The sequence below is a fragment of the Thamnophis elegans genome, chromosome 9 (assembly GCF_009769535.1).
Source record: "Thamnophis elegans isolate rThaEle1 chromosome 9, rThaEle1.pri, whole genome shotgun sequence".
Classification (NCBI taxonomy): Eukaryota; Metazoa; Chordata; class Lepidosauria; order Squamata; family Colubridae; genus Thamnophis; species Thamnophis elegans.
The window spans coordinates 58,699,685-58,720,187 of record NC_045549.1 but is presented as its reverse complement, the minus strand read 5'-3'; the positions used below and the strand labels follow the sequence as shown (position 1 = coordinate 58,720,187).

At 38.8% G+C, this 20,503-nt stretch overlaps 2 protein-coding genes across 2 annotated transcripts in view; one reads left to right on the top strand and one right to left on the bottom strand.

Annotated features, from left to right (window-relative positions):
* Positions 1–8,193: 8,193 nt before the first annotated feature.
* CTSO (cathepsin O) lies at positions 8,194–17,627 on the top strand. The gene is made up of 8 exons (XM_032224526.1): positions 8,194–8,377; positions 8,631–8,739; positions 9,006–9,145; positions 10,996–11,163; positions 11,981–12,102; positions 15,142–15,305; positions 16,640–16,732; positions 17,198–17,627. The coding sequence occupies exons 1-8, from the start codon at positions 8,237–8,239 to the stop codon at positions 17,230–17,232; spliced, it is 972 nt and encodes a 323-aa protein (XP_032080417.1). The 5' UTR covers positions 8,194–8,236; the 3' UTR covers positions 17,233–17,627.
* Positions 17,628–18,220: 593 nt separating this feature from the next.
* Positions 18,221–20,503, bottom strand: part of TDO2 (tryptophan 2,3-dioxygenase) — a 24,084-nt gene continuing 21,801 nt past the window's right edge. The window contains exon 12 of the mRNA XM_032223629.1: positions 18,221–19,322. Coding sequence (XP_032079520.1) covers positions 19,169–19,322 — 154 coding nt within the window. The 3' untranslated portion in view covers positions 18,221–19,168. The remainder of the gene's footprint in view (positions 19,323–20,503) is intronic.

The following is a 20,503-nucleotide window of genomic DNA, read 5'->3' as shown; positions in this document are numbered from 1 at the left end:
AAAATTGTACTATATTATATGAAGAGCCGAGGTGGTGCAGTGGTTAAATGCAGCACTGCAGGCTATTTCAGCTGACTGCAGTTCTGCAGTTCGGCTGTTCAAATCTCACCGGCTCAGGGTTGACTCAGCCTTCCATCCTTCCGAGGTGGGTAAAATGAGGACCCGGATTGTTGTTGGGGCGATATGCTGACTCTGTAAAACCGCTTAGAGAGGGCTGAAAGCCCTATGAAGCGGTATATAAGTCTAACTGCTATTGCTATTGCTATTGCTATTGCTATTATTATTTAGTTAATAAGTTATGGAAAGTAAAGGCAGGAATAAAATTGCATTGGATTTTAGAGGGATAAATATACTTCAATAGTACATTGTACCGTTCCTTTTAAAAGTAAGCCATATTATGGGCCTTTCTTTTTTCTTTTTTTTTAATGAAAATTTTGAAAAAAAACTTTTACAGATATTTACTTTATCAGTAAGAGGATGTGCTTTTTTTTCTTGGTTATATTAGCTGGAAGGAATTCAAACAAAGTAAAAGTATTGGCTTCTGTTTAAGACCCATCTACTTTGAAACCGGTGGAGAAGCTAATGCCATTTTCCTCCACAGGAAGAAAAAAAAAAAGGAGAGAGGAGAAGAGAAAAAAAAATCTTCGTAATTCCCTGGTCCAATATTTATTCTTTGCTTCAATCACTGATCAAAATAAATCACTTATAATAAGTTTGTAATCAGCCAAAAGTTTTTCTCTACCTTAACGTATTAATTATTTAATATACATTTCTACATATAAATTAACATTTGCTCATTTAATATAATAATGCTTCCAGGTTCAATTCGAACTACTGGTTTTGCCCTTTAAAGCCCTTCATATCATGGGACTGACTAACTTGAGGAACTCTTTCCACCCAAATATATTTCATTAGGTGCAACAGAAGAGATATGCAATGGGTTCCACTTGTAAAAGAGTTACATCCAGCAGATTTCAGAGATAGGCTTTTTCTGTCATGGCTGCCACACTATAGAATTTAATTTCACTGAAGTGAGACTGGCCTATCCCTGACATCCTTCCAAAAGTAGAAGGTAGAAGTAGAATATAATGATGTCATCAGAGTTGGAAATCTCAAATCCTTTAGAATATGATGATGATGATGTCATCAGAGTTGGAAATCTCAAGGAAATGGTGACTTAGTAAGGTGGCTATATTGCCTATCATGACAGATCCCTCTGATACTCTGCTGTTGGTAACTTTGTCTGGTGTTTTTAATGGTAGAATGCTTTTTAAATAGTTTTTGTTATGTTATTATTATACGCTACTGAGAGGCAAGCTCTTAACCAATAGTGGAATTGAGCGTTCAATCAAAAAGCTTCATTTATGAAGATATAATTTGTCCAGAATTTCTTATGATTTATAATCATAATTTGAAATCTCTCTAGTATAAACTTGGATATTCTGACTGAAGGACATCATTTGTAGCAGAAGTGAAGCATATTGTAATTTGTCAAGAATAAGTTATCTTTTGAATTTTTCTTTTTTATAGGAAAAGAAGAAAAAACTACTTCATATGCTGCCATTCATTTATTATCTCGGCAGCTCTGTAATTTACTTTCTTTCACAGTAAATGGCAACATTTTTTAAATTTATAGTTAAAAAGGATTATTAACATTTTCTATTTTGTTTTAAATTAGATTAAAATAATCTACTGTGAGATTATTCTGTCTTCAAAAGAGGGGAGAAAGGGCTGAATACTATACTCTAATCACCACATCTCTGTGGTATATAGCCAGGAGGTAAGCTGTATTATCATTATTTCGGCCTTTTAATCACAAAAAAGGCAAGCCTATCTTTATCCCTCACTGGAATTAGAGAGTGGATGCCAGAGAAATGATTTGGTGATATCACAGGTAGCATGAAAAGCAGAAGATGGGATATAGCCTTGCATCATGTATAACCCAGCAATCTACCATTGCATTGGCCCAAATAAAATGCAAAATGTTTTTTCCAAAGATGCTTTTTTTCAAGAGGTAACTGGACTTTCTTGTTTTTCTTTGAAGATGTTTCTCTCGAGATGAAAAAGCTTCTTGGAAGAGAAGCGAAATGTCTTGAACGAAAAACAAGAAAGTCCAGTTTCCTCTTGAAAAAAAGTATCTTTGGGACAATCATGACCTGGATGACTGAGAATCTCCATATGCAAAGTGTTTCTTACTAGAATTATCTTAATAGAAGGCATTCCACATTATTTGGCCTGATATTTTCTGGTTCCACGTTAGTCAACCCAAAATTTAAAAGGAGTGGAATATAAAATATAAGGAGCTGAAATAATGCATTGTGTGACTCATTTTGATTGCAGGTTGTAAAATTAACAGTAGATATTTCATTTATTTATTTATTTATTTATCATACAGCAGTAGAAAACAATATACAGACATCTCAAAATTTGTCAGTAATGTTTCACCTACCTTAACACTATTTAATGTATAAATAATGATAGGTAGGTAGGTAGGTAGGTAGGTAGATGATAGATAGATAGATAGATAGATAGATAGATAGATAGATAGATGATAGATAGATAGATAGATAGATAGATAGATAGATAGATAGATAGATAGATAGAGGCAGGCAGGCAGGCAGGCAGGCAGGCAGGCAGGCAGAGATAGATAGATAGATAGATAGATAGATAGATAGATAGATAGATAGATAGATAGATAGATAGATAGATAGATAGATACAGACAAACAGACAGTCAGACAAGAGATCTATCTTCAGGAATGTATGTTAATTAGAATGTTTGATATGACAATCATTCGTAGTTCTGTAAAATATATTATCTGCCCAAAGCTGTCTGTCACATAGAAATAAATTATTAAAGTAGTTATTTAGAAAAAGCACTTAAAAGGACAATTATTCAAACAGTCTGGCTCAAAAGGACTGTTTCTTCCTGAAGTTTCATGATTTAAATAGATTTTGTGGACATTCTGATAAGTTTTAATGAAGAAATGTATGAGTCATTTGATTCAAAAATCTATGCTATGCAATGCTTTTGTAGCCTTTTAATACTGTTTTACTCTATTAAAATTTGTTTGAGTTGTAAGAGAAGGAGAGAAAATCATTATGTCTCCATCTATGATCCTTAGAGACACATGTTCGAGAGAAATCTGACAGTGTACTTCCAAAATATAAATGTGTCTGGCAACAGATAACGCTAGTGGCTTTGCTAAAACAATCATATTAATTTTTTCTGTGTAGAGAAGAGCTCACAATTTGATAATTGAGTCTCTGCATGTTGCAAAAAATATGACACCAAACTGAAGCAAATGGAAATTTGCTTGAATTTCTATGCATTCTACTGAATGATACTAGAAAATTACATTTTTAAAAATTTAGCCTGTTCGAATAGTATGTGCATGTGTATATGTGTGTTGTGTCAGTCACCTTATATTTTCCCCTTTTTAATATTCAAGGAGAAACTTGCAGGAGCTGCTTCTGTAATACAACAAAAGAATAAAATAGGTCACTTAAAATAGTGAACTGTTATTTTGCTTTAAAATCTGATGGTAATTCATGCCCTAGTTTTTGCTGTTATCATTTTCAACTTCAATAAAATCTGAAAATAATATAAAGTTGTGAGACTGAAAACCAGCAGCTTCCACATGAAGATTTTCCTCTGTTTTATTTTTATTTCTTCATGTAAAAATAACTATCACAAATAAAATATGATTTGTATGCATGCCAGAATAATGGGGATATCCAAAAATAATATTTCCTATGAGTATATAAGCTTACTTACCGTCTGCCTGTGGTTGTGTTACTTCCTATCAATATAGTATAGAATGTCAAAGTCTGGTAGAGAAAACTATTCTTTAATATCCTTAATTTCACCACATGAAACATTATCATCAACTGCTCGTTTTAAACATTTTATCTTATTTTCAAATGCCCGTTTCCCTTATATGCTTCCAACAAATGGAAGAATCTGATATTGGTTAAGGAAAAGAAATTGCTAACCTCATTATATTAGTTAACATTATTGTTAACTGTACCTGATTAAACTAGTTGCTAATTGTACCTGATTAAACTAGTTAACATTATTAAGGCACCGCCATTATAACAAATTCAGCATTCACCCCAAACATTAAAAATTGTAGAAGCACACTAAAAATAATTGCAGGTCTGTGTCACATAGATACAAAAAAAAAGTCTGTATCTCATGTATTATACAGCACACCTTCTTCCTATGTAAAGACATGGAAATTAGCCACTTTTCCTGATGACAAGCTCATTAAAAAAGTTAGAAACCACTCAACTTTTGCATTGTCCTTGAAATATTTTTCAGTCTCACTTTCCTGCGTGATTATTGAGACTTCAGGGTTGTGAGGGAAATGTGTCTGTGCCCACCCATTTCTGCAAAGGCAGAGCACCCCCCCCCCCCGCTGCAGGGCGATCCAAAGAGGGAAAGAGGATGCTGCAGAAAAGGCTGCCTTCCACCTGCGTGCCTCTCAAGCTGGCTCTGAGGGGCTTTGGCATGAGCAGCCCACTGGCTTCCCACCCAGCCACCTGCCTGCTCCTCGGCTGCACTGCTGCTTACCACCAGCAAAGAAGCAGAGCAAGAGGCAGAAGATGCTAGTGGGAGGGGGGCAGCCCCTCACGTGGGGAATGGGCCACAGCCAAGTCTCCTTCCCCCGGGAGCACCAGACTCCACAGACCGAGTATCCGGAGTAGCACCATCAGTTGGATGGGCCGATCTGCAAAGAGAGCAGGCAGGTGGTTGGGTGGGAAGCCAACCAGTGGGCTGTTTCGGAGCCCGAAGCCCTGTGGAGACGGCATGAGAGGCATGCGGGCCTGGATGGAAGGCAGCCTTTTCTGCAGCATTCCCATCTCCTCTTTGGATCACCCTGCAGTGGGGAGGGGGCTCTGCCTTTGCATAAATGGAGCAGGCACATGTGTAGCAGCCCCTGGATGTCCATTTGCCCTCCTGGAGCACTTTTTTCCTTCTCCCACTGCCAAAAGAGAGAGAGAAGGGAAGGGACTCGGAGCCTGCTTGGAAGGGAGCTGCGGCAACCTGTCTGTCCCTTTCAGGTACTTCGACCCCTGGGAGGTAGGGGGCCAGGAGAGACCATAAAGGGAGCAACAGTTCTGCTGTGAATGGAGGGGGGGGGGAGTTCTGCTTCTCTCTGCAGCATTCAACTAAGTGCTGTTGCAGCAGAGAGAATCCGAACTTTTTTTCTCTCCTTCCATTCACAGCAGAGCTGCTTTAGCATCTCCCCCACCTGTTGCCCAGTTATCTGCCCAGCCTGCTCTGCCCTACAATATTTGGGTTGGGGGGGTGGTCCTCTGTTTGGGGGGAGAATTTGGTTGCAAAAATGACAAGTGGTGGGCAGCCTTGGAGGGCCTGTTCCTCAGTCCTCTTTTCCTCTCAGCCCTGCAAAATCAGAAATCCCCCCCTCCCCAAAAAAGTAGCAACTGAGCCTGTGCAGGGTTGAGGAGGGGTGCCAGGAGAAGATAATCGGACAGGAGAAGCTGAAAGCCAGGAAAGACAGAGTGATCCCAATTCTGCAGCAAGAGAAGTTTCTGCAAAAGGGAGGGGGAAGAGGCAGCTGCAGCTTCCAAATGCCTTTTAGCCATAATTGCCATCAGAGCAGATGTTGGGGTGGGCAATGAGGAAAGGGGTCCAAGAAACTCAGTACCCCAAAGAAGTCTGCATGGGGCTCCGCCAGCTGCAAAGTGCGGCACAAGGGGCAGAAGCCCCCAAACCCAGTGGTGCAACGCAGCTCCAGCAGCAGCACACGACCACCTGGGATCAGAGTAGGGGTTGGATGGGGCGGGTATTGCGTGCAAGGGCGCCGCAGCAGGCCTGATCCCAGGCAGCTGGGCACTGCTGCTGCTGGAGCTGTGTTGCCCTGCTGTGTCCCTCATGCTGCGCTTTGCAGTTAGCAGACCTCTTCGGGATGCTGGCCTTCCTGGAGCAGCACACTGCCCTGATCTATTCTATTCTTCTTCAGAGGAGCCAAGGCCAGAGCTGTGTTGAACTCCGTGGCACGACAAAACCATGCTGGTCAAAATCGCGGCGATAAAATCGTGGCGCTAAAGCCACGACGTCATCACCGCCGCGACAACAGCGCAGCAACAGAAGGGGCTTTAAAACGGCGCCGTGGCAGAAAGCCGACTTCATTTAAGGTAAGCGTTAGGATTAAGTTTAGGGGTTTGTTTTAGGGTTAGGTTTAGGGTTAGGGTTAGGGTTAGGGTTAGGGTTAGGGTTAGGGTTAGGTTTAGCGTTAGGGTTAGGGTTAGGGTTAGGGTTAGGTTTAGGATTAGGGTTAGGTTTAGGGTTAGGTTTAGGGTACTGAGTGCTTGGGAATGCGCGATTTTGCCCTCCGCGATTTTCCTTAGCGCTTAGAACGGCGTGAATTAGTCTTCGCGCTTATGTCTCCGCGCAGAAGGGCTTCGCGGATTTGTGGTGGAACCGTTGAACTCCCCTCCTGCATCGGCTCCTCTGAAGAAGTATCACGCCCACTTCTTTCTCTTTGAGAGCCGCCTTGCAAAATGGGGAATTTTCTGACATTTTGCAAGGCGGCTCGCAAAGAGGAGGAAGCACCCTGGCAAGCACGCAACAGCAAGTGTGCCATGCATGGGACAAAATGGGAGATGCCCGGCCGGCAGAGGCTCCACATGGAAGGTGAGGTTGCAGTGGCAAGGGAGGCTGGCCATCCCTCATCACAGTGCTCACTTCCCTTACCGCTCACCACCACCGCTCCTGATAAAAATAGGGAGCAGTTTAGAAAACCAATGTGTATGCATAGGAAACTTTCAGTTGCACTAAGAGTAATCACTAAGAAAGAATACCCATAATTTGCTCGCTTTTGCATAAATGTTTTAAAAAAACTTTTAAATGGATAGCCCACAAAATAATCTTAGGTTTATATACTAAAAACAATATAATGGTTAGTTGCAGGAGGGGAGAAAAGGAAAGGGTAAACTGAGTGCTTGGAGGTGATAGGATCGTCATGGGATGTGGAGAAAGTAGAGCTTCTCAATTCTATTTTTCGCTTCAATCTTCTTCCTAAAGATGTCATCAAAATTCCCCAAACTGTTTATACAAGGGACTAGTAGCAAACTAAGGAGAATATGGATAAGGAGCATGTGACTACTAAGAAAGTCTCCAGGATCAAAATCACGCGCTAAATACGAACCAACTCCGCGTGGCAGTAACAAAACACACATACACACATAAATAAAAGTCATTTTCTCTCAGCCCTAGTATTGGAAGAAATGTCCTTCTGGGTTCGGCTCCAAGTGGGGAAAAAGACACTGGAGACATGGAAGCTGCTTGGAAAGATGGTTTTAATGGTGGACAGGACCGCATGGCTTGAGTCCTGAACAGAAAAGGTGATCACACGCTTCAATGTTGGTGAAGAGAAGGGAAGGAAAAAGGGAGGAAGAGAAGCTGAGTCCCTGGTTTTATACCCTCTCTGGCCTTTGATCTTCAGCTTGTATTCTGATTGGTTGTCAGACTCCCATGGGGCCATGCAGGGGTAACTCTCTAGGCTGTTTTGAATCCAGGTTTGGTTGAGTTCTCAGATGCCATGTGGTGAGTTGTGTAAAGGGCCAATATTATCATGCCTTAATCTCATCACTCTGGAGCTGAAGGGGAGAACTCTTTATTATGTAAAGTGTACTAGCTCAGGCTTTAATGGCTCATTGACAAAGGGGGACGGGCAGGAAGCTGCAGGCAGCTATTCTGTCTTTTAAAACATGTTTCTTCCTTTTAGCATCCAGAGAAATATTCTGCCTTTTCAATATTTCCTAGGATATTTCATTTTTCTGGGAGAGGGCTGGGTGATAACTTCCTACACTAGGAAGCAGGCAACGGCAGGCCACTTCCAAAACCCTTTGCTGAGAAAACTGCAGGGACTAGTCCAGACATTGCCAGAAGTCCATATTGTCTAGAAGGCATTAAAGTTTAAACACACTTTTAAAAAGGAAAGATGATTAGTACGTGGTAAAGGTTTAGTGCTTCGTTTTTGTTTTGTTTTTAATTTATGTCTGGGTGTACCGTAGTATGTATCTGTCTCTTTTGCTTGTTCCTTATCTTTTGGCACTTTTGTACTTTTTGCAAATATTCAAGTAGCAAAGGTGATTAATTACAAAGGGTTACTCCAGCCAAACCGGACAAAACCTCGCCGGACCTCTACGCTTAAGCGGGAGGAGGAGGGGCCAGGCAAAGCGAAAGGGAAATCCGACGCGCTCTCATGATCCGATGGCCGTGCGCGCTCTTAATCCTGCTTCCCTTTCTTGGGGATGGCTCCCGCTCCGAATTTGCACCGGCAAATCTCTCCCTCCCCTTTCGCAATCCCAAGGGCAGCGAGTGGAAGAAAGAAAGCGCCTTGCGGGTAGGTACGAAAGCACGAAAAAGCTCCTTCCATCCCCCGTCGTGGGTAATCTACCCGCCACCCTTTTTTCGTGCGCAGGCTCAGTTGGGAGGCTCCGCTTTTCAGCTTCCTCTTCTGTTGTTTTTTTTTCGCCGATTCCCCAGCTTGCGATGCTGCTCTTTTAAATTTGGGTCCCCGAGCACCCTCTTCCTTTTGCCTGGTTCGCTTAGTGGAGGGGGTTTGAAGTCTATTTATGGTCTATTTATTTTCCCAGGAAAGTATTAAGAGGATTAAGCATTGGAATTCATTATCCTTCGGTGACAATATTACTGCTTTGTACGGAATAAATCAGTTTTCTCACTTGTCTGCTGAAGAATTTAAAGGTACATAACATATTACCAAATTTGCTTTTTGCCGGTGGTACCCCTTAATCCTAGATGAATGCATTCTCAGAATTTGATATTATCCTTAAGAAGTTTCAAAAACGCAAAGAGCGTGCTTTGAACACTGTTGGATCATTACTGCTGCAAAAATGACCTGTATTAGTATTAAATTAAAATGTATTAAGTGTTTACTTTCAAAACAAAATATCTGTACTGATTGCAGTTGTGGTAAAGTCAAAATAAATGAATTGTTTTTTATATTAAAGCTATTTACCTACAAAGTAGGTCTTCTAAAGTTCCCAGATATGTACCTCAAGTTGCATTACAAGGAACAGACTCACCCTTGCCACCAAAGTTTGATTGGCGGGACAAGAATGTTGTTACAGAAGTGAAAAACCAAAGACAGGTAAACTGTCTATTTCTTTTTATTTAATCTCAGTGTTAATAGTTTTGGCCATAACATATTTTAATTCTATGGCAGCCTTACGCTGTAATTACAGGAGCCACAAGTTATAAGGAAAAATATTTCTGCATTCTTTTAAACTTAGTGTTGTAATGCATTATGCCTTAGATTTGCATGGTGCAGCTTTTACTTAGGGTAATTTATATTTAATTTATTACTTGGGAGCTAAAGACAGTGTACAGAGTTCTTTCCCTCATTCTCATTTAATCTTTACCACAAACCTGTGTGGGAAGTTATCATCCAGCCCTCTCCCAGAAAAATGAAATATCCTAGGAAATATTGAAAAGGCAGAATATTTCTCTGGATGTGAAAAGAAACATGTTTTAAAAGACAGAATAGTTGCCTATAGCTTTCTGCCCATCCCCAGCTAATGGGCCATTAAGATGGCCAGGCTAGCCCACTTTACATAATAAAGACTTCTCCTCACTGCAGCTGTAGGGGGAAGGGATATTACTCAACTCTCCACATGGCATCTGAGAATTCATCTATACCTGGACTCATCACAGCCTAGAGAGTAGCCCCCTGCCTGGCACCATGGGAGTCTGACAACCAGTCAGAATACATTTCTTACACAGGAACAGGAAACAGAGAGGTGGGACTAAACAGGGTATAAAAAGCCTAGCAAGCCCCTTCCTCAGCCCTTCTCTCTTCTTCTTCACCAACATTGAACCATGTGACCACCTTTTCTGTTCAGGGCTCAAGCCATGTGGCCCTGTCCACCAATAAACCATCTTTCCAAGCAGCCTCCATGTCTCCAGTGTCTTCTTCCCCACTTGGAGCTGAACCCAAAAGGACATTTCTTTCAACACCTGTGACATAAGATAGATGAATGATCATGATGGGCTCAAAGTGACTTGAGTAAACTCTATGCCAGACTAGAGACTAGGTTTTTAAAAATTATATTGCAACAGTCTGAAAGTACTTAGAAAAAATGTCTGCACTTAAAACAAAACCAACCAATATCTGTCCACCTCTCTGAAAGGAATCAAAAGGGGTTTTCTTGAAAAATAGATTGAATATTATATGTAAACTATATGTAAACGTTATACATAAAAAATCATAGATAGTGCAGTGAGATAACATAATATGTATAGTAAACCTCAAGGCTGGAATACTGCAACGTGCTCTACATGGGGCTGCCCTTGAAGAGCATCCAGTGACTTCAGCTAGTCCAGAATGCGGCTGCGCGAGCAATTGTGGGTGCACCTCGGTTCACCCACATAACACGTATCCTCCGCGAGCTGCGCTGGCTACCTGTTGATCTCCGGGTGCGCTTCAAGGTGCTACTTACCACCTATAAAGCCCTTCATGGTAGTGGATCTGGGTACTTGAGAGACCGCCTCCTGCCAATCACCTCCTTGCGACCAATTCGATCACACACATTAGGCCTCCTCCGAATCCCATCTGCCAGTCAGTGTCGACTGGCGACTACGGGGAGGAGAGCCTTCTCGGTAGTAGCTCCGACCCTGTGGAACGATCTCCCCGTGGAGATCCGTACCCTCACCACCCTCCAGACCTTCCGCACAGCCCTTAAGATCTGGCTATCCCGTCAGGCCTGGGGTTAGATTAATCCGTCCCCACCCGAATGATGAATGTTGTGTTTTATTTTTAATTATGTACTGTTATATGTCTTACTGTTTGTGTTCCCCTCCCCATGGATTGTAAGCCGCCCTGAGTCCCCCCAGGGAAAAGGGCGGCCTATAAATAAACTTTCCTATTCCTATTCCTAAACATGCTTTCTTAAACTGTTAGTCAAAGAATAATACCCATGGGAATTTTTTTTCTTCTTTCAGTGTGGTGCCTGCTGGGCTTTCAGTGTTGTTAGTGGAATAGAATCTGCTTATGCAATTAAAAGAAACACTCTGGAAGAACTCAGTGTACAGCAAGTCATCGATTGTTCATATAATAATTATGGTTGCAATGGGGGTTCAACTATTAGTGCGCTGAGTTGGTTAAATGAGGTATTTATTTAAAATCTCTATTGATAAGTTAAGAGAAGACAAATCTTATAATTATTTTAAAAAATAGCTTTGGTTGATGTCATACTAATGCAAAAATTACCCTCCACTGCTATATTGATTTTTCAAGCTAGTGGATTGGCTTGAAATGGCTATATTGACCAGGCGTTAATTACATATGTTCTTCAAATATTTTCCACAAATCCCTTTAGAAATAGGATTGAGAACAGTTTTAAATTCCTGATCTCTTTCTCTTCATAGTATGCAATACAAGAAAAAGGAATGTCATGCTTCTTTGACTAGACTATTATTTAGCCCTCTTGCATAGAACCCATCCAAGATAACTTTGGAAAGCATAAATATATTGATATTTATATTGTTAATTACATATGTTCTTCAAATATTTTCCACAAATCCCTTTAGAAATAGGATTGAGAACAGTTTTAAATTCCTGATCTCTTTCTCTTCATAGTATGCAATACAAGAAAAAGAAATGTCATGCTTGTTTGACTAGACTATTACTTAGCCCTCTTGCATAGAACCCATCAAAGATAACTTTGGAAAGCATAAATATATTGATATTTATATTGTTAATTACATATGTTCTTCAAATATTTTGCACAAATCCCTTTAGAAATAGGTTTGACAACAGTTTTAGATTCCTGATCTCTTTCTCTTCATAGTATACAATACAAGAAAATTTCATGCTTGTTTGACTAGAATATTATTTAGCCCTCTTGCATAGAACCCATCAAAGATATCTTTGGAAAGCATAAATATATTGATATTTAATTATGAATCATTGATTTTTCCCCCGAAGACACACGTGAAACTGGTGAGAGATTCGAAGTATCCGTTTAAAGCTCATGCAGGATTGTGCCATTACTTCAGACGTTCTGATTTTGGAATCTCAGTAACAGATTATGTTGCATATGATCTAAGGTAATACTTAATGATTATGTTTATGTTTTTTTCCCTTGACTGGCTTAAGGTAGAGAAGCATCCACCTTCCAGATGTCACAGCTTCATCTGATCTGTGTGATGAGGGACAATTGGAGTTATGTTCAAAAATTGGTTCTATAGCAATAGGGAATTGCTATATATACCAATTCCCTATTGCTATATAGGGAATTGGTATATAAAACAGATAGTTCAGTTGGTTAACAAGCAATTGAAATTATGGCAGACTTCAGAAAAGCAGATATGATCAGTCCTTGAAGTTATGATTGTCGCATCTACCCCCTGCAGTCACATCACAGTGGTGCTTGGCAGCCAGCTCATATTTATGACTAGTTGCACTATCTCACAGTCATGTAATCATGATTTGCAATGCTTTGCTGTTTTAGAAAATGGCAAAAAACGCTCCTGAATATGTTGGATCCACTGGATGAAGAGATGGGCCATTTATACTGTTTAAAAGTAATTCAATAACCATGTGGTTTGTGATTCACTCTATGATTATTGTAAAAATGGTCATAAAATCAAGTTAGGTAATGTGACGTGCTTAACCTGCAATAACAACTTACTGTTAAAATTCTGGGCTCAATTGTGATCAGAAGACAAGGATTACCTCTATATCTATGCTTAGATTGTCTGCATCCTTTGTCTGTATTCAAATGTATAAACAGCTTAACAATGAGTGGATGTCATCAACACAGTAAAAACTTAACAAATATTCTTGAAATGATAGCTACTTCATAGTTCTCAATAAATTTAATAGTAGTTTGGATTCTGTCCCTCTCTTCCTTTTTAGAATTTTAAATAAATTTCTTGAGTCTCCAGACACAATAAATTTATCCATCATACATGTGGCAAAAAGCATAATACTTTTCTGCTTTTAATGTAACACACTATTGATGACAAAGCAGAATGGCTTTTAAAATATGTGGTAAAGGGCATCTTTTTCAAACCAGGTCAATCTGTGAGGAGACAGATACATGTTATATGTTTTTACCCAATTGTCCATAAAAAGAAATAGGTACTGTTTGCAATGTACTGACTCTTTTCCCATGTGGCCAGAATAAATAGTGATACTGAAAACAACAAAGCTGTTTCAGTTTATATAACTCATCAGAACAATCAGAATAAAAAAGAAAATCTCAAATGTTTGCAAATAGTTGAAATCCAATATTTATTCATAAATCTGTATAAATAATTAACTAATATTTACTAATGCCAGTACATAAATGAAAACTATTCATTTTCTTTTGCTTGTTCAAACCAGTATGTTTTAAAACTAAATAGTACTAGATACATGTTTTAACAAGCAGTTCTGTTCAGGCAAGGAAAGCAGAAAAGTCAGATCTAACAATTCAGTTCCTCTTTTTTATAACTAGGTAGTATTCAACTTACAACAGTTTGTTTGGTAACCATTCAAAATTACAACAGAAATGAAAAAAAAAGACTCTTGACCATTTTCCCCATTCACGACCATTGCAGAATCTCCATGATCACATGATCAAAATTCAGATGCTTAGCAAGTGGCATGTATTTATGACGGTTGCGGTGTTCTGGATCATGTGGTCACTTTTCGTAACCTGGCAAAGTCAATGGGGAAGCCAAGTTCCCTTAACAACCATGTTACTAACGTAAGAACTTCAATGATTCACTTAACAACTGTGGCAAGAAAGCTCATAAAATGGGGCAAAACTCACTTATCAACTGTCTCACTTACAGAAATTTTGGGCTCAATTGTGGTTGAAAGTCAAGGACTGCTATATATGAAAATGGTAGATGCAACTGCTAGATAGACATAGAGTAGCCTAATATAGAATAATCTATTCCATGCACCTTTTCAACAAATGATTCAACTGACAGGTGAAACCAGATAGATTGGATTGGGATTGGGTTGGGACTGGGAACTAAACTCTATTAAGTATGTGTTTACAAACTGCCTGTCAGGCCTGCATTTATATTCCTTTTAGAATTTTGGCCTGCCACACTTTCTCTTATTTCATTATGCTGTTTCTTTAAGTATAGTCAATGGGAGGGGGGATTAGAAGGAGTAGGATTTTGGAATGTATTGTTTTTCATTCTTTGCTAGAAGTCAAGGCCATCCTTTGTCTCCACACCAGTACACCTGACCGGAAGAAGCTGGGCATGGACGCCAGCGTAGAAGAAGGAGATTGGACCATGTGATGGGTTGTGGGTGGGGGGACATGATCATGAACTTTTAACTGGGTGGGATTCTGATGTAACTTCCAGAGTTGGGATCCCACAGCTATGTGCCAACATGCCTGCTTTATTAAATTGGAACTTTAAGCATAGTTTTGCCTTCGATTCTGATTTGATTCTACATGGTATTTGGAACGCTGACACTGCCTTGATTTAACAAAATTCCCCTTGCTCCTCTCCCACCCAATTCAGCAGACTTTGGATACAGTAAATCAGTGGCCTCCAACCTTTTTGACACAAAGGACTGGTTTTGTGTAGAGAGAAGTTTCCATGGACCAGAGTGGGCATGATTTTATGTGTTGCCTGCATCCTGCGGATGGGACTTTGCTTGTTTGTGCAGCCCGATTTCTGGCATGCCGTGGACCGGTGCCAGTCCATGGACTGTGGGTTAGGGACCCCTACAGTAAACAACTTTTGACTTCATCACCAAATAATGGAAAAAGCCTATTCAATGAATCAGTCCATCCAAGTTAAATTTTCATTTAAAGTCAAATATTTGCCTTTAATGGGACACTCGCTCTACCTGGTCCATTGCATTGAGGTGTTCTGCATTTGAATTAAATTTACAGAGTTGATTATACATTTCCCATGTTCTTTGCTTCATTTGAATAACATTTTTATTTAATTATTGGTACAGTGATAGTAAATATTTCCTAATATAAATTCACTGGCACAAGTTACTCCAGTTTCTGAATAGACACAGGAATGGTCAGCTTCTTGATATAGATTGACCAGAACTGTTTTATATCAGAGTGGTGTTTTGAGTATTGCATTCTAACTATATATCATTATTTCTGTGTCTTGCAGCAAACATGAAGATGAAATGATGAAGATGCTGATTAAATGGGGTCCTTTGTCAGTAGTTGTAGATGCTCTTAGCTGGCAAGATTATCTTGGTGGTATCATACAACATCATTGTTCTAGTGGGAAACAAAATCACGCTGTGGTTGTAACTGGTTTTGATAGAACAGGTAAACTTTCATTTGTTTATTTTGTTATTTACTTCAGTGCAAAATAGTTTTATGTTGGCTATTTATTTATGAGAAGGCCTTGCATAGGTTCCTTGACTGTATCAATATATATATAAATTGGCTTATTATACCTGAAATTATATTACAAGCTTAATTTCTCATTTTAAATCCATCGTTCCAGTTTTTATAATTATAAAGTCTGTACTTGGATACAGATACCTATACTGCATTTGTTCATACAGCCAGACCTCCACTTACAATTGGAATTGGACCTGAAATAGCAGACTTCAGCAAAGTGGTTAAGTGGCATGCCATGTGCAGTGGTGGGATTCAAATTCGTTTACTACTGTTTGTGGGCGTGGCTTGGTGAGCGTGGCAGGGGAAGAATACTGGAAAATCTCCATTCCCACCCCACTCCAGGGGAAGGATACTGCAAAATTCCCATTTCCTCCCGATCAGCTGCAACTCAGGAGGCAGAGAATAGATGGGGCCAGTCAGAGGTGGTATTTACCGGTTCTCTGAAATACACAAAATTTCCGCTACCAGTTCTCCAGAACTGGTCAGAACCTGCTGAATACCACCTCTGGCCATGTGACTGCTTTGCATAATGACACTAGCCTGGTCCGCTTAATGATCCAATTGTGATAACTAAATGCCAAGGGATGTGCCCTCTCCCTGCTCCGCTAAGGTGATCCACTAATGATCACGAGTGTTTTTGTCAGATTTGAGGTCCATTCCTCCAGGATTAGGGAAGAAACAGAACTTATAACTGGTGAAACATTTAGTGGACACCAGCCTTGGAAACCTTTCAGAAAGTTGCCATTTGCTAGCATTTTCCCCTTCCTTCTGAAAGGCCCAGAAAGTCCAGAGAAAAGAAAAATGCTAGCAAACAGCAACATTCTGAAAGGCTCCAAATGTTTATGTTTACTAGTATTTTTACCAGATTTGTAGTTTGTTTTTCTAACATGCACACTTCCTGAGTGGAAGGGAGGGGAAATTCCGTGACAAGCTGAAGACATAGACCTTATATCTGATGTTCTCTACACTTGCAACCTTCCCTTCTGGCTTCCCAGTTGCCTTTCTGGGAAAGCCAGCAGAGAAAATTGCAAATGGCAATCACATGATTGCTGGGCATTTGGCAACCAGTTGTAAATATGTAAGTTTCTCAAGCACCCAAAATGAGGTCATTTAATGAGAGAGGTTGGCACAATGTTTTACAATGGTGCAAGTGCATTTCCAAACTGACATGATGGCAATTTGGCTTCCTAAGAAACCAGATTCCCTTTTTATTTTTAAAGAGAAATACTTAGATACTTAACAAAATCATTTTACAGGTGTCATTCCCTATTGGATTGTACGGAACTCCTGGGGACGTACATGGGGAATAAACGGCTATGCTCATGTTAAAATGGGTTCTAATATTTGTGGTAAGTTTGGATTTAGTATAATAGTATAATCATCATTGTCATTGTATTTAAATACAACAAAATTGGTTATTTGTATTGAATTTAAATGTGAATGATTCCCTACACAACACCTACTGTAACAGTCTTTTGTTACAGTTTGAATTTTCAGATAGTATTTTGTACACTGGAAAACTTTACTTTGATATAGACATTTATGTTTTGTGTTATATTTTATAGATGTTCTATTGTTATTCTGTTAACTACTTAGATCAGTGTTTCTCAACCTTGGCGACTTTAAGTCCTGCGGACTTCAACTCCCAGAATCCCCCAGCCAGGGGGATTCTGGGAGTTGAAGTCCACAGGACTTAAAGTTGCCAAGGTTGAGAAACACTGACTTAGATTAAGAAAAGTCAAAATACTTTTTAAATTTAAAAGAAATAATATATTTTCTAAAATTTAAATGGTAACTTTGTTTCTTCTCTCTAGGTATTGCTGATTCAGTTTCTGCTGTATCTGTATGAATTAGCTTCTGAGGATTTGTGGCAAATATTGCAGCCACTAGTTTATAATATAGAATTAAAAAAGGACTGTTGAGGTTCAGATAACACCAATCCTTGGATCTGAGAACAATCTTCCAGCCAGCTTCTCAAAAGTAGTTGTTGATTTCACAGTTTATCCCTTTTTTATCTTTTATATTATACTGGAAAACCATTTGGGATTAGAAGCATATTTCTGTGTAGTTTTTGCTTCTCCATTTATGAATTTGATTCAAATTGAATAGAATCCTGCAATAATTGGAATTGCCAATTTGGATAATAGTAGGGGATGGAAGTCTTTTATACATATATACCATATTTTTCGGAGCATGACACACCAAGGTTTTGAAGAGGCAAATTTAAAAAAAAGTTTTTGCACTCTGCAAAACTCCCAAAAACGGTCCATTTTCTGAAATTTTTTTCACAAAAATGGGCCTGGTTTTTCCCCCCAAAAAAGGCATGAATAGCCTTGAGGGGGCCTGCAGAGTGCCCCTGGGGGGTGGGGCTCCCCAAAAAATGAGCAAAACATGGCCCATTTTTCACAAAAACGGGCCCATTTTTTTGTCAAAAAAATTGCATGCTTACTCTTTAGGAGGCTTATAGTTCTCTGTAAGTACTCCTGGGGGCTGGGGGTGCAAAATTGAGCTAAAAACAACCCATTCTTCACTTATTTCTGCCCTCCCCAGCCCCCAGGAGCTCTCTGAAAGCCACCTACAGACTCTGCACGGCCATTTTGGTGAAGGGGGCGGGGTTTCAGGAGGCAAAAAATGCTGTATTCAGTGTATAAGACACACCCAGATTTCCAGCCTCTTTTTTTTAGGAAAAAAGGTGTGCCATACTCTGAAAAATATGGTAGATAATTTTGAAGTGTTTGCAATTAATAGTTGATCACAGTTGAAATATTTCTAACAGTTTAATAAGTTTTAATTAAATGTCTCAAAAGGTCATAAGAAACACTTTTTGTATAGTCATGTCAATATTATCGGATATGTTTAATAATAAAGATACATTTTTAAAAAAACTCTTACTTTCTTTGCATTTGAACTTCAAAAACTGCTCCCACTATGGTTTTCTACTTTGGTTCATAATAACAGAAAGAAATACATGGAAATTTATCATAATTGCAGATCAGCTAATTTATCTGAAAGGAAGGCCAGTCAATTCCATCAACCATCTGATAAAGACTACTTCAACGTTTTTTAAACTGGTCACATACTTTGTATTCCGTCCATTAAGCACCCATTCATTTTGACCTATCATTTTTAATGTATATCTCATAATTCTTAAGTATCTCATTTCCCTTCAAATTTTCTGTTTCTCCTGATAACATTAGTTCTCATTTCTTTATTTTAAAAAAATGAAGTTTGCTTCAAAAACATTTATTAAAAACTTCTTCCATTTTCCAATATGTGCATAACATGTTCTTGCAAATTTTATATAAATCTCTGGTTTCTTCAGGTTTTTTAATATATAGTGCAATTTTCTTCCTCTCTCCATTCCAACTTTTTAAAACTCTTTTCAGGAGCAAACTTTCATAAGGAAATTTGAAGACATAATTTAACTGCAATAAACCTAAAATCATATATTTATTACAAACTTAATGCAACAATCAGAAACATCTTGGTTCATCCTAATGAATGAGGTAAAACTGATAAAAGTAAAGCTTAAAATTGAGTTGGTTATTTCTACATATTTATATAATTACTTAATTCAAATATATATATTAAAATCTATGTTACTGTATATTGTGCATAAATACATACATACATACATACAATTAATCTACACAGTATACTTTTTAAAAAAACCAGTGCCTCTAGGTGTGTTGACTTCCACGCTTTTATCCCACCATCACCATTATCAAACTAGAGCTCAATATATCAAAAGTGTGGGGTTTGTAATACTTGTCTAAGGAAAGCTGTTAATCTGAATCATCACTGCTGAAGTATGAACTATCACAATATTCTGCGGTGTAAAGGAATTTATGAAGTGTTGGATTCAGTTTTGGGATCCAGCTTCTTGGCACCAAGTAAGTGGAAAGATTGAATAAATCAACAAATACTTTATATCTGTCACTGAAAAAGAAAAAGAAAAATATTAATGGAAATGGAATCCCATGGTATTTTATAATAACAAGCAGAACCTATAACACTAGACTCGATATGTTACGAGCTTTCTAGTGATCTCAAATGCTTCTGATAATAACTTTAATTATATCCTTAACTATAAAAAGTGGGGAAAGCCTTTTACCTAATGCTCACTAATATCAATAGAGCAGCAAAAGATTGTTTGCAGCAAGGGGACACACTGAGGGCAAACATCTTTATTTTTCTTCTTCTGGGAAGAACTTATTGTCCAGAAGATTTCAACTTTATTTGTCCCTTTAAGGTGAGCATTAACAAAAAAAACATGTTGGTTGGAATCAACTTACCATTCACCTTGCAGATGATAATTGTGATGTGGGGATAATGATGACCTCTTATTAGTCATGATTTATAACAATTGTTTCTTTGATTAAAGGGGTTATATAAATGAGTAATTGTTATGATGGTATAATTAGACAAAATTATTTTTCTATAATTAATATACCGTAGTTTTAGTGGACAGTTGTACAAATCTATACAATTATGAATTGATTTGCATAATCAAACTAAAAATGATTTATTTTTGTTCTTATAATAAGAAATACAGCTTATGTGCAAAAAGAGACAATATACAATAATTCATGCAATGACATATTAAATACTATATAAAGGTTAATAAATGTGTCTATGGCAGAGGTGGGTTCCTACCAGTTTGCACCAGTTCGGTAGAACCGGTTCGTCAAATCTACCAAACCGGTTAGAAGAGGTTCCACCAGAAAGCAGGCCACACCTACAGAAGAGGTTCCAAAAAATTTTGAAACCCACCACTCACACACAGACAGACAGACAGACTCACACAGAGAGAGAAAGAGAAAGAAAGGAAGAAAGAAAAAAAGAAAAGAAAAAGTGAGAGATGAAAGAAAAAAAGGAAAAAGGGACAGAGAGACAAAAGGAAGGAGAGAGAGAGAGAAAGGAAGAAATAAAAAGAAAGAAAGAAAGAAAACACATGGCCGGCAAGCCACTCCCACCAGGTCACATGGCCAGCAAGCCACTCCCACAAAGGAGGCCACACCCACAGAGTAGGTTCGAAAATTTTTTGAAACCCACCACTGGTCTATGGCTGCATTAAGGCCAATGGATGCTCTAAGCAAGGCCCAACTATGTCTCTCAAC